Source organism: Oryctolagus cuniculus, chromosome 5, assembly GCF_964237555.1.
Source record: "Oryctolagus cuniculus chromosome 5, mOryCun1.1, whole genome shotgun sequence".
Taxonomy (NCBI): domain Eukaryota; kingdom Metazoa; phylum Chordata; class Mammalia; order Lagomorpha; family Leporidae; genus Oryctolagus; species Oryctolagus cuniculus.
Window position 1 is genome coordinate 122328141 of NC_091436.1, and position 23658 is coordinate 122351798.

Consider the following 23658-nt stretch of genomic DNA (forward strand, 5'->3'; position numbering starts at 1 on the left):
TTATCTCCAGTAGCAAAGGCCACAATAAATATTTCAAGTCTCTGCTCTTACACAGCTTACCATTGCTATTGCGTGAGCAAGTTCTGATCATGCCATATTAGTGGGAAAGATTTCTAGATAAGACTTGAGATTATACTCTCAACAGACCATTGACCTAACCAACTAAAAAATGGGCATGCAAATCACCTGGTTATGGATTTGGACTCAGGAGGTCAGGTATGTAGCTTAAGTTCTGCTTTTCTAACCAGTTCTCAGGTCTGTAGACTACATTATTGGTAAGATAGATTTAAACCACTCTCTCTATTTATACATCATACCTGAAGTTTAGTGGTTTAAAAATCCTAGATAAAATTTTTAAATCAAATCTTCTTTGCTTTAGATACACTTTCTAGGTAGAAATCAGACTCAAGTAACTGACAATTTCTGTAGCTGACTTGAACCCCAAATAGAATTTCTGGTTCTGCCTCTATTCCCAAGTGGTCAATAGTAGGAAATTATTATGCTCTCACCACAGTGAACCATCTACTGAACACCTGCTCATTTTGATCCTTGCATCATAGCTAAAAATACAATATGCTCTGACCCTCCTCTCCTTCCAGATGGCTTCCACTGGAACAGAGAAAATCTTTTGCTCTGTGGATTCATGCCCAACCTGCCACCTCCAACATGTTCAACCTGGCAAGCATCTTCTCAAGATACTGAGCCTAACACTAGCAGTTTCCTTATGGCAGAGCCAGCAGTAGCTATTTCCACAAAATCTTGGCTTGCTTTTCATATTCTCATAAAGCTTGAACATCTCCTAAATCTATGGTGACTTGAAATCTGGAGGGATGCTCACCTACCACCTTTGGGAAAGAATCCACAGCTGTCAATACAAAATCTACCTGCAGTTGGTTCTTCTAACAATAATAGCTTCCATTTATTTCATGTTTTAATGGGCCAGAAGTGTCCTAAGAAATTTATAAACTTTATATGAATTACAACAAATCCTGATGAAGTAAGATTGGCCCTATTTCACAGCTGGGACAAGTAAAGACAACGAAAGATCACATAATTTAATCACACATCTGGTAAACGACAGAACTTGACTTTGACATCAGGTCTGGCTAATTCTAGAACTGTACTCTGAACCTGAATGTCATTTTGTTCTAGATTTCATGGTGCTATAATGATGTATTTGGCGTGGTTAGGAAAGCAGGCTCAAAATCAAAAAATAGTGTTAATGTCAACGCTATTTTGATTCAAGTTTCTTGGATAAAATGATTTCAGAATATTTTCCATACAATCCCATAACCTGCTGAACCTGAAGAATGTTAGAATATATGTTGAAAGTTGGACAATCTTTTAAAAATACTTCAAAATAAATAATTTCTAAAAACCCATTCACAGCCACAGTTGTGACCAAAGGTTTAGCTACATGGCATGAACTAAGATCTTTAGACTTTAAGCGATGTCTGTACTGAAGGAAGGCATGCCCTTGATTGTGTTTTCCTACTAACCTCACTAAAGCTCTTATAATTCTTGCTTTCTCCCTCTTTTTCACAAAAGCAGTGAAGAATGGTCAACACTTTGACCTTTTGGACAATGAGACTTGGCTCCCTCTACAGAATTAGTTATTTAATCAAACACTGATACTACATCACTAACCTTTTTCGATAGCGACATATATCTTCCCTCTCCATATAATGTCCTCTGACATTTTGGCAACCTTTAAGACACTCTGTGATGCCAGCATTACCAAGCCCTTCAATATCCCACTCCTCAGCTCACTCTCTCCTCTCCTTCATCTGTTCTCCCTCATTTGTACTAACTCAATGAAGAAGTATTTCCATTGATATTTTTGTAGCTCACATTGCAAAAGACTCCCATCAATAGCAGTAGTATATTCTTCAAAGGAAAATTAAATGAGTCTTGAATTGTTCAGTTAGCATTTCAATTCTAAATGGGCACAAGGTTTGAATCTTGATATATTTGAATTTCAAACAACCAAATAACAGGATTTTACTTGAAATATATTCCTATCACCTTGGTCTACTTGGAATGCAAGAGGACCCTAAGCTACTCCTCACTCTTCTCTCCCCCTCATTCTGCCCCCAAGAACTGTCTCTTTATACATCAATTCTGGTAATAATTCTTCTGCCTCCCTATTATCAGAGTATTACTAAAAAGAAATGTGGAACCAGAACATGGAGGATTTAAATCACAGTTTCAAATTGGTAGCAGAATTAATTCTAGATCTCCCCCAAAGCACCTCACATTTCAATTCTTTTTTCCCTCCTCACAATGCTAATCCTTTCTCATATATGTCTTTTTAAGCTGTGCATATGACCACATTCTAGTTAAACAGTTAATAAATGAGCAGGTATCATCTACCTTCAGGGACTTCTATAAAATAAAAATATTAAATTCTACTTTCTGGATAAATCTACACCAACTTGAATATTCTTTTCTGCCTCTTCTCCTCTCCATCATCCACATCCACAAACATTCATCTTAAAAACAAAACAAAACAAACTCCTCCCACTTATTTCCTTTGGGTCTTTTGAACAAGTAGTTTCCCCTTTAGCATTCTTTTCATATCTCCTTGACTCCCTAACTTTATAATATCCATATCATTTGAGTATGCTTTTAGATTTTCAACCAACTATTTTGATTGTCTTTACCTATATTGCAAATGCCCTATGCTCAACACACTTCAAATATAATGCATTCTGTCTGCAGTCCCACTCCCTCTTCTGCATTTTTCCCTTCTGTGGACACCACCATCCACACTATTTTGTAAGATGTCCCCAAGCCATCAGTGATGCTTCTGCCTCTGTGCAATCCATTACCAAAAACACCTATTTCTTAAAATAGTCTCTACTTCTATTACCAATCCTTAATTCAGGCCTTCACAATTTATAATTTTTTTAAAAAAAATGATGTTTATTTGAAAGACAGAGTGACAGATAGATGGGGGGAGAGAGAGAGAGATGGAGAGAGACATCTATCCACTGGTTCACTCCCTAAATGACCACAATAGTCAGGGCTGAGCCAGGCTGCAACCAGGAACCAAGAACTCCACCCTAGTCTCCTGCACTTGAGACACATTAGGAGAAAGTTAGATTGAAAATGGAGTAACTGGGACTCAACCTGGCACTCCGAGATGAGATGACAGCATCACAAGCAGTGGCCCAATCCATGGTGCCACAATACTGGCCCTATAATTTCTTTATAATTACAAATTTATATAGCTTCCTAAATGGTCTACTAACCTCTATTCTTGACTCCCCAGCAACACCCAAACTATTCACTCTCCACACTGCCACCAGACTGGTCTTCCCTCCTATACTAATCCCTGTACATTCTCCCCCACTGCCTTCAGGATAAAGCTCACAGAATAGCACAAACAACAAGGCCACTGGTGGTTGATGTGGCTCTTGCCAGACTACTACTTCCATCCCACTTTTGACCATCACAGCCACTTTAAAAATCATAGAAATAATTGCTAACACAGAGGGGTGCCTCCTGAGTTACAGGCACAGTTGGTGACTTGCATGGATCTGATTTCATCTAAACTTCATGATCACACTGCAATCCTGTTGCTTCTCTTCCCATTTACAAGGTTGTCAAAGGGTGCAGAATGACAGTTCTAAACCTGGGCCCTCTCCACATGAGGTGTCACATTCTTTCACACCGCTATAATTCAGTCTACCTAAAATTCCCTTGCCTCTATTCCAGTGACAATTTTGCTGCTTTCTTTTATACTGGCATGCAACCCCACCCCCAGGCAGAGTTGTTGTTGTTGTTGTCTTTCATTTTAATCATAGAGCACATTTTATAACATCTATTTAGCATATATCTTAAGCCAATAATACACATTAACTCACTCCCCATCTCCCACTACAACTCTCAAGAAAACTAATGGACAAAGGAACTGGAGGTGCCATGTACTGAGGACTGAACCACGAAGGAGTGTCCAGTTCTCTAAAAACCCTCATTTGAGAGATTATCAACAGCATGGCAGGAGCCACTCTCTTCCCCTTTTCCCCGCAGCAGTTAAATGACAGAGTAAGAATTGATGAGCACAGCAGAAGAAGAAGGTAGATGGGTTGGAGGAGCATAGAGGACACCTACCTACATACATCTGAAATTGAAAGAATTGCAATATTGACGGCCCTGCTCCTCAGATTAGGAGAGAAGATAAGACAGATTTTGAGTTGAAAGCCTACTGGACTCTAGTCCATATTTACATGCTTCCTCCCATTCATTAACTTTTAAAAGGCAAGGATCTGCCTTTGAAAGCATTCTATCTCACTCCTACTTGCATATCTTTACCTAAAAATGAACAAAGAAAAAAACTTTGAAATAGCTGTTTTCACTATATTCATTTCTTAAGCACTTATAGCTAGTAATGTCCTGTTACACCCAGTATATTAGTAAGCAGAACTGAATGAAAAATTTTACACATGTGTAAAATTGTCATCAGTGAGAATTTTGTTCTCAAATTCCAAGACACAAGAGAGTTTTTCCATTTAGAGATTTAAGGCATAACTTAGTTCCCTAGAGAACTCCTTTGCAGAATCACTGCCTTCCCATCAGCATGGAAAGGAAATGATTGTGAAAATGAGCAGCATCTACCAGTCAAAGAGCCCTGACCCAACACACCATCTCCATGAACACTCACCTATTGCTTGACAGACCCTACATTAGGAAATAGTAATGATTATAATATAGTAAAATTAAATAACCCCCTAATACACATAATAAAGAAAACATCTAAACATTTTTCTTAATATCTCAGACTTAATACTGTTTGGCAAGAGAATAGATTTTATGTATAAGAAAATTAAAGTTCCAGGGATGTTCATTCTAATAATATTCCTTAAAGTAATATCCTATAATCTATTTTCCGTTTGTCCATTGGAATTTCTCAGCAAACCCTGACTTGAGGAAACAGAGGGAAAGTGTACAAAATATAAAAATTTAATATAAAGAGAAAAGTGTGACCACAAATGTTAACAACAGTGAGGAGGCAAATATGTGAATAAGTTGTGTCCATGAGTGATTCTGTGTCCATCTTCATACCTCTTGATGGATTTCCAGCACAGCAGAAGACTTCCTGACAGTGGTAACGGTGTGCAGCCTGGATAGAGGAGATGAAAAGTGCAATTTAATATATGTATTTATAAGCACACATATACATACAAATATATATTCATATATGTATGTGTATATTTACATACAAGGGTACTTAAAATGGAATTAAAAGATAAGTTTATTGGTGAAAAACCCATATAAAGTCATTTTTATAATGTGTATTTTCCATGAACTTGTGTTTGATTATCATAAAGGTTATGTAGATAAGATCTCAATTAGAAAGAGATCAAAAATGATAAATTCATAATATTCAGAGTCAATTAATCCCTTGGGCAGATCTTTGCAAAACAAGCCACTTGTTTATTGCTCATTTCCTGTGCCACCATGAGTTTTCTGTTTTCTAGGATAAAATTCACTGCACAGCTACTACCACTCAGCTGAGCCCTCTGCTCACCTACAGCATTGCCAACTATGGCAGTCAAGGAAAGATTTAAGTTTGGGGGCTCTTTTCTTTTTGCTAAATACTAGGAAGTAGAATGCCTCCACCTTCACTGTACATTCTCGGAGTCTTTGAACATTTTGTTTCCACCTGAGACTCACCCAGCATCTGAAGTCACCTTCCTGGTCACTGACATAGCTGGCCCAAGTCCTCACTGGTTCCCTGACTTTTCACAATGACTGTGCGTGACAGTCATCTGGGAAGCTAAACAAACTGAAGCTCAGGTCCAGTCCAAACCAATTAAAGTGGCATCTCTTCAAGTGGGTCCAGACAGCAGTTTTTCAAAGTTCTGGATTATACAACCAAAATGGAAAAAACACAGTGCACAAAATAGGAGAGAAGCCTACATCCAGATACTCAGGTGGGAGCAACAATTCTATCACTGTACTCTTGAACTTTTATGTTTACCTTGTAGACACATGATCAAATGAAAAAGATTAAAAAGGTGTATATTAAAAATGGTGTTGCCTCTGCTGCTACAGTTTGAGGGAAGCAAGACAGACAATTTGAAGATAGACCACCAGTGTTTAAGATTCTGCTGTTTGCAATAGCTCTACGATCTGGGGCAAATTAACTACTTAAGGCCTAGAATTGAGATTAGCTGATATCAATGTCCATCGCCTGAAGTTGGTTCATCAGCTTCTATTAAAATCAGGTGAGGAATAAGGCGGGCCATAGGGATGATTTTAACTTTTTTTTTTTTTTTTTTTTTTTTTTTTTTTTTGACAGGCAGAGTGGACAGTGAGAGAGAGAGACAGAGAGAAAGGTCTTCCTTTTGCCTTTGGTTCACCCTTCAATGGCCACCGCAGCCAGCACGCTGTGGCCAGCGCACCACGCTGATCCGATGGCAGGAGCCAGGTACTTATCCTAGTCTCCCATAGGGTGCAGGGCCCAAGGACTTGGGCCATCCTCCACTGCACTCCCTGGCTTCAGCAGAGAGCTGGCCCGGAAGAGGGGCAACCGGGACAGAATCCAGCGCCCGAACCGGGACTAGAACCTGGTATGCCGGCGCTGCAAGGTGGAGAATTAGCCTAGTGAGCTGTGGCGCCGGCCGATTTTAACTTTTAATGAACTGCTAAAATCACTCAAAAATTACTTTCACAATCGCATATTCACTGCATTAAGTTTTCTGTTTGAATTTAAAATATTTCTCAACAGATTCTCCCCTTAGAAGCAAATACACATTTGAGAGCTCAGAAACAGAACAAGGATATCAATTAATCCAGTTTAATCCAATTTAATTGTCCTTATTGCACATTAACCATGCTGGACCTCCTCTATGGATCTCCAAACCACTTGCTTGCTTAGCTTCTTAGTAACAAGGATGATAAAAAGTGGGGTGGGGGAGAGTGTTGGCTTTTTTGTAGAGATAAAAAGAAATCTCTGATGGCTATCTTCTACTTTCTGCCCTTCACTGAAGCAGACTCTTCTAACATACACAATAAAAATTTTAAAAATAAATAAAATCTGCCACCCAACACCTCATTAGCATTCCTTTCCTGAGGATGCTCCTCTAGAGCCTATAGATTGCTGGCTGCTCAGCACTTCTGCCTGTTTTCCCACTGAAAGCTTACACTCACTGGCGAGGAAATAGCCTGAGCCCAAGGCCAAGGCTGAGCCAGAGCCCTGCTCCATCAAGGCAATTGTTCTCTACCACAAAAATGGCTAACGGGAACAGGTAAACTGTGCTGTCTCCTGCCTGGCTGATTTTTTCCAAAGGTTTGTGGCCCTAAGTCACTTTCTTCTACGTAAATTTTCCTCTTCCCATTGTTGAGTGCTGAATATTTATGAGCTGCTCACACTGGTGAGTAAACCTACAGAACACAGACCCTGTCGAGGTAAAATTATGAGGTAGGTGAAGCACTTCCAGACACTCCTGTCAAATCCCTATTTCCTTCAGATGAAGAAGTGCCCCATTATTTTCTCCTTCAAAGGCTCTATTAGAATCATTCTCTCTAGCTGAATTCATAATAAAGTATCAATAGCTGATAAGGGCAAAGTGTTATTACTTCCAAAGTAGATGCATTATAGTGTTTGAATTTATTTAATTCAAGAGAGAAGGCGTTTACCTCCAGCAATATGAAATACCCACTAACAATTGTCTCCTAGACCTTCCAACACATCCTCTTTGCTTAATTCTTACATCTTGAGGACATGGCTATTGTTTTTATTTTATTTATTTATTTATTTGAGAGGCAGAGTTAAAGATAGAGAAAAAGGGAAGTCTTATATCCACTGGATCATTCCATTGGTGCTGCACCTATCCAAAGCCAGAAGTTAGGAGCTCCTTCCGGGTCTCCCGTGCAGGTGCAGGGGCCCAAGCACTTGGGCCATCTTCCACTGCTTTCCCAGGTATAATAGCAGGGAGCTTGATTGGAAGAGAAGCAGTGGGGATACAGGCACTCATATTGGATGCCAGCATCACAGGCAGAGGCTTAGCACACAACATCACAGTGCCAGCTCCACAGACATGGATATTGTTAACAAATCATCCCAATTCTAAGCTCTAGTTAATTTGTCCAAAACTATAGATCTTTTGCTAACATCAGAATCTTAAATACTGGTTGTCTATCTCCAAATTGTCTCTCTTTCCCCACACCATATCAATGATGCCAATATAACCTTTAATTAGTGCCTTTTTTATATTATTTTTCATTGATCATGCATCTACATGGTAAAAATAAAATTCCAGTGTTTTGCTACTTGTTCAAATACAGTGATAAAACAAAAAATAAACCAACTCCTTCTCAAAGCTAGTTCAACCTTTTTCTTACTGCCCCATAATTATTCAAGGAAGAAGTCTTGAAAAATTTCTATATATCAAGTGAATAATAATTAAAGGGGATCTGAGAACCCTAGTCCTTCTCAACATTTCTCACCTCAGACCATGAATTCAGGTTTCTCTTCTAACTTTTACTGGTAAGACTAGTTGCCAATGGACACAGAAGACCACCAATGGGTCCAAGTCTTCATCTACCCTGAGCCTTTTGGGTTTTCAGGAAAAAAAATGGTGCCAGATTCCCAAACTCCATTGTTAATTGTGTAGCAGAAACAGATGGAAGAGCTTAAGTTTTGAGACCCAACAGACATGAATTTAAATCCCTACTTTACTACCTTCTGGCTACGTGAATATGAGCAGCACACTTAACCTTGCTTGAACTTCAGTTTCCTCATCTGAGAAAGACAAAGAATAACACTGGGCTCTTGTAAAAATAAAATAGCCTGACACCGAGCAAAAATGTTATTCCTTTCTCTCCTTCCTCTGCTTTCCCAACTGCTATAGTCATGGTAATGATTTCCCAGACAAGAGAATCATTCTGTCGTGAGAATTTAATTTGTATCAATGCCACATAGAACAGTGCTCTTGGAGTAAAATGGATGTAGCCCCAAATAAGGAAGTTAAGAGACATTGATATATAGAGGCTGCTCAAAGAGATACTTCTCTGTGTCCTGCTTATCCCAGAATCAAAATCAGAATCACGTGTCTCACTATTTACCCATGTTGCTCAACACTGACATACCTGATGACTTAATTCCAGGAATTTTGATGAACAGAAAACAAAGGCCTCTTTACACAACTCCTAGGTGATGAGCTGTAACTTTGAGACATTACAGTCAAGTGGGTTGCAGCCCACAGAATTTTGGAACAAAGAGTATGACTTACTTCCAACTTCTGAAACTTTACCTGAAATCTTCCAATGACTTCTTTTTGGTTGCTTTCAAACCACTAGTTCGGCAACAGGAAAATTTGTAATCAATGACTTGGTAGATGATCGGATTGTACATGGCTGCTGATTTTGCAAGGAGTGTTGGCACCACAGAAAGCTGTATTGGGATGGAGTCTGGCCTTCCAAAAGCTGACCACACAGAGACTACTGCATAAGGAATCCATGCAATCAAGAATCCAGCACAAATCAACATCGCCACCTAAAGAGGGAGGGGAACAGAGAACAGAATCAAGAGACTGAAATGACATGGAGGAGGGACAGGTCATCCTTCATACCTAAAAGTCTATTATATTTTCCATTTATCTTGTAAGTAAGGAATCATTTCAGATAGATTTTTGAGAAGTGCTGTTAGAATTCATTACAATTCTTTATCCCATTTATCACATCCTATCCATTCTTAACCCCAAATCTCCCTATACCAAAAACCTAAAGTATAACCCTATAAAAACTGTCAGATTGTGCCTATGTTGGGTAAGAAACTATAATAAAAAGAATATCAGTGCTCCCAAGCTTTCCAGACTTCTCAACCCACATTCACTTACAAACTTGACAGAAATATGTTCACCTTGATGAAATTTTTAATTATCCATATTTGCCTCAGGAAACTTAGAGAATTTGCCCTGGTTTGAAATTCTAATATGAATCTTCTTCAGAGATTTCTATTAAATGTTATTTCTTTTGACTCAAATTTTTCTCAAGTTTGAGGTTTAGATAGTGGAAATTCACTAGGTATGAAGCAAAATAGAGTCATCAGGCTTCAGCCCAAGTGTCACAGTGCTATAAAATAAGACTTTTCCAGAAAGCACTTTTTTCTCACAAAATTATAATTACCTTAGAGGGCCTTTTAATTTTAGACCAAGGAATAATTAGAGACCAGGTTTAAAACACCCTCATGAGTTTCTCACCATTTGCAGTTCAGTCCCTTTAATAAGGTAGCCCTAATTAGTGCCCTGTAACTACCTCACTGACCCCTCTTAATCATCTCACGTCAATTCAACAAATGCATTTTAGCCATTTAGCCATTGCTCTGTACAAGACACTGTGCCAGCTGATGTGAGGGATCCCGGTATAACACAGCACCTAACTTGTATCCTTCCAAAATACAAATAATTGCAGTACAAAGCTGACTATTATTTCAGTTTCAGCTCAGAGGAGCACAAAATTACATCCCACTGGGCAAACAAAGAAGATGTTCATGGAGGATGTGGAATATAACCTGCCCCTTGGTAAGTGGAAATAAAGAAATAATAGTCAGACTAGCCTGAGAGAAGGCATAACGTGTTCTGTTGCATAGTGATCAATTACTATAAGAAAATAGAAGAAACCAACAAAGGGAGATGGTACTTGAAAAAAATTATTGTATTTGTGGGTTTGCATAACATATTCCTGTGCTTGCAGCTTAATTCTGTATGCTTTGAGGCACTAGCAGATTTTTGAGCAGCAAACATGATGAGAGCTCTGCTTAGGATTTACCTGCAGAATGAAATAGAGAAGGAAGAAATAGGAGGTAGAATAATCATTGTTTATTCATTTAATCAATAAATCTTGCTGAGAATCTTCTATATGCTTTGTGTGGAGGATAAAACAACGAACAAAGCAGACAAGTCCCTGTCTACACAGAATTTCCACCCTTAGCCAGATTGTTTAGGCAAAAGTCTAAACAAGAAATAAACGGAGTGTTAATTCGAGTATTATGGAATTGATATCATTGGCATCACATGACCCAAGCCTGGCCAATCACAGGACTAGATGCCCTCAGCTGCAATAATACGAACGGGGACTGGCACATGACTCAGAAGAGTTTGATCATGCCAATCTTGGGATTTTTATAAGGGATTTCTACCTTTTTTAATGATTTATTTATTTATTTGAAAGTCAGAGTTACACAGAGAGAGAAGAAGAGGCAAAGAGAAAGAGAGGTCTTCCATCCGCTGGTTCACTCCCCAGATGGCTGCAACAGCTGGAGCTGCGCCAGTCCAAAGCCAGGAGCCAGGAGCTTCTTCCAGGTCTCTCATGTGGGTTCAGGGGCCCAACAACTTGGGCCATCTTCGACTGTTTTCCAGGCCATAGCAGAGAGCTGGATCGGAAAAGGAGTTACGCCACAGCACCAGCCCCAAAATTTCCTTTTACCCTTGATCCCCTAAAACCCCGGGAAGATGTCAGGATGGAGTTATCTCCACTTCCTCTCCCTGTCATTCTCTAGTTTAAGAACTACAGCAATAATTCCCAACATCAGGGTAATGACAAGTTATGTGGAGAATCAGTGATAAAACAGTGAGACCTGAGATATTTTACTGTTGATAACTAAAGCACCCGTATTTGTGAATACTTTTTTGTTTTGGAAGTTCGATTGAATGTTTATTTTCTTCTAAGAAAGTTGTGTACATCCATGTGTATTTCTTTTTTTAAGATTGATTGATTTTAAAGGCAGAGAAAGAGGGGCAGGAGTGGGGCAGGGGTGATGCAGAGAGATCTTCCATACATTAATTCACTCTTCAGATGCCTGCAACAGCCAGGACTAAGCCAGGCTCAATCCAGGAACTCCAAACACCATCTAGGTCTTCCATGTGGATGGCAGGGACCCAAGCAGTTAGGCCACAGTTTGCTGCCTCCTAGGCACATTAAGAAGCTGGATGAGAAAGAGTGGAGCCAGGACTCGAATCACCAGCACTCCAAAATGTGATGTAGGCATCCTTAGCAGTGTCTTAATCCGCTGCACCACAGTGCCCATGCCTACGTGCATTTCAATATACTTTAGTGGGAACAGAGCTATCACATTCAGGAGGTGTTCAGAACCTTCAGTCTACTTGACCTGTGGAACTGTCTGTGGAGTGTCTACTCTGGGAACACACCTTAGTGGGTGCATAAGAAGAACAAGGCATGGAAAATATGCCCTAAAGTCTCAGCCGCTAAAATTATACCCAAAAATTTTAAGGTCCATCTCTGAAAATAAACTGCAGCAGACAAAAGTCTTAACATCTATTTTGCTCCATGTTGCAAATAGAGAAGCTGAATCCCTGAGAAATTAATCAAGTGAGTTCAGATCTCCCTGGTGTCTTGCAACCCTGCTTTAGGGTCCTGAGCCAAAATTATCACTTGTGTTTAACACCTATAAACTGTTCGGATCTCACACATCCATGCAGCTCTCACATTGGCCTTGCTTTTCCATGTTTCTGCAGAAGTACACCCAGGAGAAATTATCATTCAGTTTGGTCTCTGTGATTTTTGTTTGTAAATGGAATGGATGCCTCAAGGCTCACAGTGAGGGCCTTCTTTTCAAAAATTCCAAATAAACACTAACTATATAAATAAGGCTTGCTTTAGCAGATGTCTGTGGACTTCACATAGCCCCATCCTTGCTTCTTTGGTGAGTCATATGATGATTTCACAGTATCTCAAAAACTGCTTTCTGTGTTACTGTCGACAAAGTCATTGACAAAAAATAGATTAACACTTAGTCCATAATATTTTCTGTATTTTACATAATTTCCCTTTTTGAGACTGTGCACCAGGAAAGAGGGAGGGTTTACATTTGCGCTATGTTATCCTTTTTGAAAGGACATAGGATAATTAATCACACTGTGGTTTTTTTTTTTTTTTTTTTTTTTTTTTTTTTTTTGACAGGCAGAGTGGACAGTGAGAGAGAGAGACAGAGAGAAAGGTCTTCCTTTGCCGTTGGTTCACCCTCCAATGGCCGCCGCGGCCGGCGCGCTGCGGCCGGCGCACCGCGCTGATCCGATGGCAGGAGCCAGGAGCCAGGTGCTTTTCCTGGTCTCCCATGGGGTGCAGGGCCCAAGCACCTGGGCCATCCTCCACTGCACTCCCTGGCCACAGCAGAGGGCTGGCCTGGAAGAGGGGCAACCGGGACAGAATCTGGCGCCCCGACCGGGACTAGAACCCGGTGTGCCGGCGCCGCTAGGCGGAGGATTAGCCTATTGAGCCGTGGCGCTGGCCACACTGTGGTTTTAAGAACACATAGCAAATGAATCATTGTAGTTTCTCTGGGATTAGAATAAAGCTAAATACTTTAACAGAAATTGAGTTTAAAGCTCACAGAAGTATAAACAGCTGGATCTAAAAAGTACTACAAAATGTTCTTTATGTTTTTGAAGTGAATACAAAATTAATATTAGGCATGTTCATTTTCTATAACCTTTTCATTTTAGAATATACTCCACACAATATTAAACATTTAAATACCAAAACTATTTTAGATATAATTCACAAAAATTTCCAAAACCTTCATGGTACACTCTATCTTTTCCAGAAATTTTAACCCATCTTAGAACATGTTATAATCTTTTCATCAGTCTGTTTCTCATCATTCTCAATTTAACTTCACATTTTTCTCAATTCTCACTTTTGTTGACCTAAATGTCTTACCCAAACATCCTAAAATCTTACCCAAATATCCTAAAATCAGTTCTGACACAGGCATCTGTACACATTAACTTTTCATAAATTATTTTTTTAATTGCTTCACTTTTATTACTACTTTTTGGCTTGTTCGAAAAGAAGTATAACTTTTTTTCAAAATATTTATTTCTTTTTATATTTACTTGAAAGTCAGAATGGCAGAGAGAGAAAGAGAGAGACAGTAAAATCTTCCATCTGCTTGGTCATACCCCAGATGCCCATAAAAGCCAGGACTGTGCCAGGCTGAAGCCAGGAGCCAGGATGAAGTCATCCAGGTCTCTCATGTGGGTTCACAGGGCCTCAGTACTTGAGCCATCATTTGCTGCCTCCCAGGGACATTAGCAGGAAGCTAGGTTGGAAGCAAAGGCAGAGGTAGAACTTGATCCCAGGCACTCCAATATGGGATGAAGGAGTCCCAAGTGGCACCTTAACCTCCTGCAATCCAATATCCATCATTAAATAAAACTTTAAATTCCTAAATTTGTCATTTTGTGTAAACAAATTCATAGAATATACGTACAGCTTCCACAACAGAACTACACATCTGTCACCTAATTCATTGTAAATGCAGCTTGCTGCAGAAGACCAAAGGATGTCAATACTCTCTAGCTCTAGTTCAAGCTGAAACTCAAGTTTCAGTGCCCCAGAAATAATGACCGTAAGTATTCAGTTCCAGTGAGTTAGCCACTTAAATCAATAACAAAATAATAATGTGATCAAAGGTAAACTCTTCACATAATGTGTACTTGCACCTTTGTGTCTAAAACATCTGAATCACCCCAGCAGATATGGTTTCTAATGGGGACGGGGGTCTCCTTTCGTCTGTGCTTGGGCAGTGTGGAAAGGGGGAAAGGTCATGGGCAAGGATATGATCTCTGTCACCCCAGTGATGTTCCAGCTCCGCTGATCATTGTGAGGGGAACAGGATCCCCGATTCTCTGCTTACAACTATTTCAGGAGTGCCCAGTTTTGCGCAGGCTCCTTTGCCAGATGTGAATAAGGCTTCAGTCACATTTGCAGCTGCAGGATGCCTTGAATAATGAAATAGGTGAGAAGAGGAGGTGGCATGGATGTGAAAGAAAAGGCTTCTAAGGAGGAATGGAAGATGGAAGAAATTTGCCATCGATAACAAGATCAAGTCATGTCACTAAGCCAGTTAGACTACTGATAAAAATGACATTTCAGTGACTGGGGTGACATGGGGTCACCGAGAGAGAAGGGGAAGGCGAAGATCTGCCTGTTGGAGGATATGAACCAGTGACATGAGCACAGGGGTGGTTAAGGTTGGGTTTTCTATCTTGGATCCAGCTAGCAAGTGTATAGATTAACTCCCAGGCAATGAAAAGGTGATATTAAAAGACAGTAGTGGAGTAGTAAATGCCAGTTATTAAACTGTTTCCTTCCATGAGTGGGACAACCTGTCATTGAGTGACTGTGACAATGTCAAGTAGAAAAGTTGACAGCTTGACCACAAGCCACCCATGACCCTCCCTCATCTATACAAAACTAAGGGTGTTCTTAAGGGTATTCTTAGCTTTCTCACTATTTCTTTAGAAATTAACAGAAAAAGGAAGACCTTTCTGTCTGTCTCTCTCACTGTCTAACTCTGCCTGTCAAAAAAAATATAATTAATTACTTTGACAGCTCTAAGCATGCCTGGTTTGAGCTTGTTCTTTGCTTCCATTTAATTCACAGAATAACAAATCAGACTCTCCTTTATAAAGAAAAACTTTCTGAGATCTTTGTTGCACTTGCCATAAGTTAGCTCAGGTTGTGATCCAATCAGGAAATATCAATTCATACTTTAAAAAAAGAAAGAAAAAGAAGAAGTCCACACTTTCCAGTTGCAATTTTCTCAAATCTTAAAATACCACTATTTTGTAACCAGGCAAAGGATACAACCAAAAAGAAAGGAGGAAATGTACTGTGTTTTGGGATTTTGGTCTAAAACTGAACACAGTATTTTGTAACTGGACAGTAGATGGTTTATATAGAGGAGGAAATATTTTATAAGTATCTGGTTCAACAAGACAGAGGAGACTTCATTATTTATTATAAATAAAGCAAGGTCCCTGAGTTGGGGATATCCTGCTTGGAGGGAAGAAACACTCCTGTCGAGAGGCCAGGTGGTTGGAGTAATAAGAGCAATCACCAGACGCCTTTACATAATTGAACCAATAGAGTCATTTTCATCAAATCTCAGAGTTTCAGAAGGTAGCTAAGATATCATTTGATTCTCTTCTCCAATCACCTCTCAAAACTGAGAAAACTAAAGCCCAGAAAGATTGTTTTCCCAAGGTGAACGGTGCTGAGTTACAAGCAACAGAAATGGACTTTGGCTGGATGAGGCAGAAAGGAAATTTGTTAAGAGGCTATTGATTAATATAGAGCATCACAGGGATACTGCACCTACACTTGAGACCAACCAGGCAGACATGTAACACACAAGTATGACTATGAAGTAGTACTGATGCAGAAACCATCGCTGGTATGGCCATGGACTTGAGAGAGTAGACTCTGCCCCTAGACTTGGTATTGCTATTCCTGAAACAAGTTGATGGCTGTGCCCAGGGACTGTAGCTGTACCCCAGATGAAATCCTGGGAAACAGATTGCTGGTCCCTGCAGGATCTTACAGTAAGAGGCACAATGCTCCTTCTTCAATTCTTGAACAGCACACAAATGGTGGAAATTCCTAGACAGAGAAAGTGTTCAGCCTCTGGCAGCCAAAATAAATAACATAAATGCCAACTACATGAAACCTCCTAGTGGACTGGTATCAATATTGGCATTGACCCTTAGATTCAAATTCTTTTCATTATTAGGTCACCCTGAACTGATCCTTCCTCACATCAAAAAGCACTTACTATGTTTGAGGCATTGTATTAGGCCCAGGGGACACAAAGTGAGCAAAACAACATAATTATTTCCCCCTGGGGTCCTTTGACTGGCATTGCGAAAGACAGACATTGAGCAAGTAACCACAAAGCAAGAATATAATTATAAATCAGTTAAAAATTTGACACGTTCTAGAAACAAAATGTAAAGATTTTCATGAAACACGATAGAAGAACTCAAATTCAATTTTAGAAATGTTTCTCTGGAAACATTTAAGCTGACATTTTAGCTAAGACCAACTAAGAACATAGACATCATTAATTAATTTTAAAAAACACAGTTCAAGGACAAGCACTGTGGCATAATGAGTAAAGCTGCTGCCTGTGATGCCAGCATCTCATATGAGCACTGGTTGACGTCCCAGCTGCTCCACTTCTGATCCAGCTCCCTGCTAATGTGCCTGGGAAAGCAACAGAAGATGGCCCAGTACTTGGGCTCCTGTACCCAAGTAGAAGACCTGCTGCTCTAGCCATTCAGAGAGTAAACCAGCAGATAGAAGATCAATACCTCTCTCTCTCTTCCAACTCTGCCTTTCAAATAAAAAAAATCATTTAAAAACAATACAGTTCAATTTTCTCAAAAATTACCCTAAAAGTCAACACAGGGACTTCTGATTCATAATCTGCATTGATAAATAATATTTGGTGAGTGATAAAGGAGAGGAGTCATTTGAAAGAAACAGAGCTTTATGTTGAAGAGTTCTTAAAATGTTTCACATTTAATGGGAAAGCACAAAGCAAAACCAAATATCCCATCACGTATAAAAGGAACAGGAGCACTCAAGCCAGGGGTCAAGGGAGCTCTTAACATTTATTCAGGTAATTAGATTAACTTAGTTTATTCAATTATGTATTCATTCAAGCGATTTTGATAATATATCTAGCAGGCGCCAGGCAGTAGGATGCAGTAGCAAGAAAAGTGTGAAGCACTTGTCCTCACCTCACACGCTGTCTTGCAAAATCTTTGACAAACATGTGATTCAAAGTATCTCAAGTCCACTAAAGGTCAAAAACCAAGTGCTCTGATGATCCATAGCAGTGGTGTTTTGCCCAGGGTCAGCCAAGAAGTCTTTCTGGTATATATAAGGGACACTGGAGAAACCACAGGATCTGGATACTAACTGTAGGCCTGGGATATTATAGCCATAGGTGTGTGCTAAATGAAGGACTATGCAGCTCCAACATACATGGTATAATATTTTGGGGAAAAATTAACCTCTGCTTCTGATACTTCCTTCCTGTCACTCTACCATTCCCCTCATTAAATCAGTAGCAAGAACATGCACTGTCTTGTGTGAAGACTTTTGCAAGCACAAATACCCAAAGAAATAAAACATTCATTTCTCAGCTTTTCAGTTTCAAAATAGAAATTTGAAATTTACAGGGGATAAAAATAGTTGAGAGAAAAGGGTTTTGAGTACGTAAAAAAAAATAACTTTGAATATCCACAGCCAGAACCTTAAAATATTCTGGGCCATCAAGATTACAATAAGATTACTATGTGAGCAACTTAGAGGAGTCACACAGAAATAAGAGCCACATTTCATTTCCCACCCCAGAGCTGGTAAACTGCTGAAAGAACAAAAGCAAGGGAGAACATCAGAAGAGTTGTCCCTGACCTTGGGAAGGCATCTTACTGATCTGAGCACCAGAGACCAGGATAAGAATGGGTGACAAAAAGAACTCCCCCTACATTTGGGGATAAAAGAGCAGACAACTTGTGCATCACTGACCAGGATCCTAGCCATGATCAATGGGTTCCAGTAGAAATGTAGGGAAGGAGTTAGCAGTGTTGATGAGCCTAAAGAGGCCTTATAGTTGGGACATACAAGAGACGTAAAGCCACCCATGACATCTGTTACTAAGACCAGAGGGAATTTTAAACATCTCAACAATGCTAAGTCAATGAATAACAACAATCATAGCAAAAGCCTTACCTACCAACACCAACATTATGAAAACTTTCCTGGAACTTACAGGTAACCATGGGAAGAGGAAGGAAATCCCTGTTTAATTGAATTTATCCTGATTGTTCAATATAAAATTTATCTTACAAGGTCAAATGTGGTCATAAAAATTAGATTATGTGGATTCATAGAAATATAAGAGGACAGCTGGCACCGTGGCTCACTTGGCTAATCCTCCGCCTGCGGAGCTGGCACCCTGGGTTATAATCCCGGTTGGGGTACTGGTTCCATCCCAGTGCTCCTCTTCCAGTCCAGCTCTCTGCTGTGGCCCGGGAAGGCACTGGAGGATGGCCCAAGTGCTTGGGCCCTGCACCCACATGGGAGACCAGGAGGAAGCACCTGGCTCCTGGCTTCAGATCAGCGCAGCGCGCTGGCCGTAGCGGTCATTTGGAGGGTGAACCAACAGAAAAGGACTTTTATCTCTGTCTGTCTCTCTCTTTCTCTCACTGTCTAACTCTGCCAGTCAAAAAAAAAAAAAAAAAAGGAAATATAAGAGTACATAAAAATTGTAAAAATGCAATTAAAAGATAAATTTATTTTGGTGCAAAAAGTTTTTAAATCTATGCACAGAATTTTCATTTGCCAAGAATATTTTGGAGACATAGTTCATATATATATGTGTGTGTGGGGAGCAACTCGGACTAGACTAAGTTACTCGAATTAAGACTTATTCTATGCATCTGCTCTCCCACAATATGGCGCTGAGAGAGGAGTAAACAGCTTCTACGCAGCTGCCTCTCGCCAACTTGAGTGATGACCTGCAGGAGCTGATCCTGCTCCTGATTGGAGGAGGGCAGCGTACTCGGCGTGTGGGTAGCAGAGTTGGGATTGGTGGAAGAGGACTATAAAGGAGGAGAGAGACAACATGCACCAAGAACACCTGAGGAACATCTGAGCAGCCCCCGAGAGAGCCGGCCGGCGGTGTGCCGCTCCCCCACGGAAGTGGGGAAAGTGGCAGGGGGGCCCGCCCCTCCACGGAGGTGGAGGGACGGCAGCCAACCCGGGAAGAACCAGCAGCAAATCCGGGAAGGGCCGAGCAGACAAAAGAACAGCGCAGGGTCCTGTGTCTTTCCTCTGCTAAGAGGGGGAGCGACATGTATGTATTATATCTCTATATATTTATATATATGGATTTATACCTTTGTTTATTGTCTATAAATTCAGCCTACTATTTATTGTCTGTCATTTCAGCCTACTACAAAAATCCCAGCAGAACCATCATTTTTTTAAAAAATCAATTAGAGGGAAGCTAAAAAGTCCAGAAAGGTTTGTAGATGGAATGCAAGTACTTAGATTGATGGCATCAAACTGGCAAAATGAAGGTTCAGGTAATAACCTAACTAGACATAATCAGAGTACACAAAAATGCTACATAACTTTTGATCCCAAAACAAAGGAAGATAGCCTTTAAGTAATAAGCTTTTAGATCAGTCTATTATGAAGATCAGAGGTACCAAAGGACCATTCAAACTGATAGTCCTGAGCAGTAGTTGAATAGGAGAAAAGAATCCTGAGACTATAAAAAGGCCCAGTGTGAGGTTGTTTCTACTTGCTACTACCCAAAAGGGAAAATCAAGGTCAAAATTGAGTAATAATTGAAAACTGTTCATATTTAGTACAGAAGATGTCATAATAAAAAGTTGTACTTAGTGTTTCAATATAGTTGAATTTTGATGTATATTTTTGCACAAGCATTAATAATTAGAAACATTTTATATTTTGGTTATTTATATATGTTTGACATATACAAATGAAATATGGACATATTATATAATATATTAGCCGATGTCATTCAGGATATGTTAGAGTAATATACACCTATATGTAAAACAAAATCATATATATATATATATATTCCTATACTTTTCGTCTGACATCCATTTGATTAATCTGATTTAGGCTGAGCCTAACTACTTGATCTACACAGTCCAAGTCAAGCATAAAGATAGAAAGAATAAATTATATAATAAATTATAACAACACCTTATATGTGTAATGAGTTTCAGATGTGTGGACTAAACAAGTTGGCCACCCTTCACAAACACAAAACGAACAAGATGCTAGAATATGAGTGGGTTGAGTTGATCAGTTCTTAACAGGAGAGAAGATGATGTGTCACAGAATCAGAGAAAATAGAAAAGGGCCTCACGGGGATAAAGACCCAGATGCACTAAGCAAGACCATCACAGTATTTTAGACCAATAGCATCCCGGGCAAGATGGCAAGAAGACATAGAAGCAGAGGCAAAGAATAGAATGCTGCATGAGCCCACTCAGCAACTTTATGCTGTCAAACAACAGAACTGCAAGGTAAACTTAAATCCACTTTACCATTGCCATGGGCCTCACATGGTTTCCCCAGACATAATTGGGAATCCCATCAACTATTAAAAGAGAAAATTTTATCATTGGTGCATTTGCCCAGTTCCTAAAACAGTACCTTGTATAAAGTTGGATATAATTTAAATACAATTCAAATTTAACTTGAATTACTTTGTACAAATTTCATTTTTTAAAAATCACAGAGAAGGAATAAGCATTTAACCTAGTGGTTAAGACACTAAGTTGTGTGTCCTGTGTCCAACATTCAGGGTATCTGGGTTTAATTCCCAGTTTTAATTCCTAACTCTGGCTTCCTGATAATGTGGACCCTGGGAGGTAGCAGTGAAGTCTTAAGTAGCTGGGTTCTTGCCATCTATGTGAGAGACCTGTGTTGAGCTCCAGGTCCTGCCTTTGGCTCCATCCCAGTCCCAGCTGTTTCAAGTATTCAGAGAACGAACCAGCAAATAGGAGTGTTTTCTCTCTGTGCAGCGTGTCTGTCCTTCTGTTGCTTTGCCATACAAATACATTTTTAAAAAATTTTTAATTCACATATAAGAGCTAAAGGGAGAGCTAGAAATTAAGAACCTAATTCACAATGCTGTATTTTATGGAAATATTTGCCTTCCTTACAGCCAGTTATAAGACAGAAAGGAGATCATTATTCCAGATGATGCATTTTTAATCCTAGAATTATTCTGTTATAATGTTATTAAAATAGATTTAGAATGATGGAAACATCCCTCAAAGCTTCCTCTTACTTACAGTAGAATTTAGAGAATAAGGATCAGCTGGAACAATCAAGAATTTCTAGTTCAAATTGTTCAACTGAGAGATCTTTGCACAACTTCAAAAACTCTTCACTTTGGAAAGAAGGATATTGCTAGCATCAAGGTCCTATTATATGAAGCCACCTTCATTCTGGAGGGAACTATGCTATTATTGGTACCTAGGACTAGTGGTCTCCAAAACGGACTCTGAGAATACTTGGGGATCAATCAACATAACCAATTAGGATACAAGAAGGATGATTACAAATTTAGCATATATTTAATTTTATATGCTAATAGTTAATATACAGTTCAATGATGTTACCTAAGTGATCAGTTTAATTTCATAATTGATCAAAAAGATAGGATTAAGTGTCAAGGGGATTACATAAATAAGACCAATGTCTGCAAGTAATAATTGATAGAATTAAAAAGGAAAGAATGATCCTACATGGGAAGCAGGATACACAGCAGACTCATAGAATGGCAAATGCCCTAAACAGCACTCTGGCCTCAGAATCAACCTTAAGGCATTCGGATCTGGCTAAAAAGCCCATGAGAGTATTTCAGACATGGAAAGCCAAGACACTCTGGCCAAAAAAAATGACCTAAATGGAAGATCTTTATGAGTGAGATCCCAGCGGGAAGAACGGGCCATCAAAGAAGGCAGTACCTTTCTCTAAAGGGAGGAGAGAACTTCCACTTTGAATATGGCCTTGTCTAAACAAGATCAGAGTTGGCGAACTGAAGAGGTTTCCATAGCCTTGGCAGCTCATGACAAGAGCCTTGGGTGATTACTGACGTAATAAATAAGAGTGTCAATTGTTAAATCAACAACGGGAGTCACTGTGCACCTGCTCCCCATGTAGGATCCCTGCCCTTAATGTGTTGTACTATGCAAATTAATGGTAATACTACTATCCAAACAGTACTCTATACTTTGTGTGTCTTTGTGGGTGCAAACTGTTGAAATCTTTACTTAGTATATACTAAGTTGATCTGTATATAACGATAATTGAAAATGAATCGTAATGAAGAATGGGATGGGAGAGGGAGTGGGAGATGGGATGGTTGCGGGTGGGAGGGAGGTTTTGGGAGAGGAAAGCCACTATAATTCAAAAGGTGCATTTTAGAAATTAATATTAATTAAATAAAAGTTTAAAAAAACCTATATATCACCTGTATTGAAGGTATGTGTTCTGAAAAGTACTGTTTCAATACAGGGTTGGAATATCATAAAAGTGTGATAACCACTGCTTTAGACTTTACCAAGGATTACTAAAAGGAATAAGAGAAAAGAAGAACCTACAGTTTTGTTAATACATACTATATATGGGGTGACAAAATAACATGCTTCTTATTGAATCTCCATCATAAACCAGTGACATGGATGCTACTGTTCCTCTTACACAAGTTAGGAAAATAGAGATCCAAAGAATCAAAGTATCCAGCTCTGGGTCACAGACCTGGCAAGTGTCAGTGATGAGATTAAAACCCTAGTCTGTTGTCAACGTGTGCTCTTTTCCTTCTACCACAATATCTAAAGAACTGCCAGCTCTGAAACTAACATTCACCAAGGTATTCCACACTCAGAAATTTCTCTTGTGTTAAGCATCCCATGAGAAACTCTGTGTGGTAAACTCATACTCCATAAGTAATTCAAGTGGTAGAATATTGCTAATGATACCCACCAAAGTCCATGAAAAAGTATAAGTACATGATTCATAATATTTATTTTTGTTACCAAATTAATTGTTAAGAATCAATTATTCTCATGGAGCCAGTGCTGTGAGGTAGCAGGTAAAGCCGCTGCCTGCAGGGCCAGCAGCTCATATGGGTGCCAGTTCAAGTCCCAGCTGCTCCACTTCTGATCCAGCTCTCTGCTATGGTCTAGGAAAGCAGTGGAAGATGACTCAAGTGCTTGGGCCCCTGCACCCACTTGGGAGACCCAGAAGAAGCTCCTGCTCCTGGCTTCGGATCAGCCC

General features: G+C 39.6%; 1 protein-coding gene across 1 annotated transcript in view; it reads right to left on the reverse strand.

Moving 5' to 3' along the window:
• Nucleotides 1-259: 259 nt before the first annotated feature.
• Nucleotides 260-23658, reverse strand: part of OPN5 (opsin 5) — a 35889-nt gene continuing 12490 nt past the window's right edge. The window contains exons 5-6 of the mRNA XM_070074666.1: nt 9264-9505; nt 260-5125 (exon numbers count right to left, since the gene is read on the reverse strand). Of these exons, the coding sequence (XP_069930767.1) occupies nt 5062-5125; nt 9264-9505 (306 nt within the window). The 3' untranslated portion in view covers nt 260-5061. The remainder of the gene's footprint in view (nt 5126-9263; nt 9506-23658) is intronic.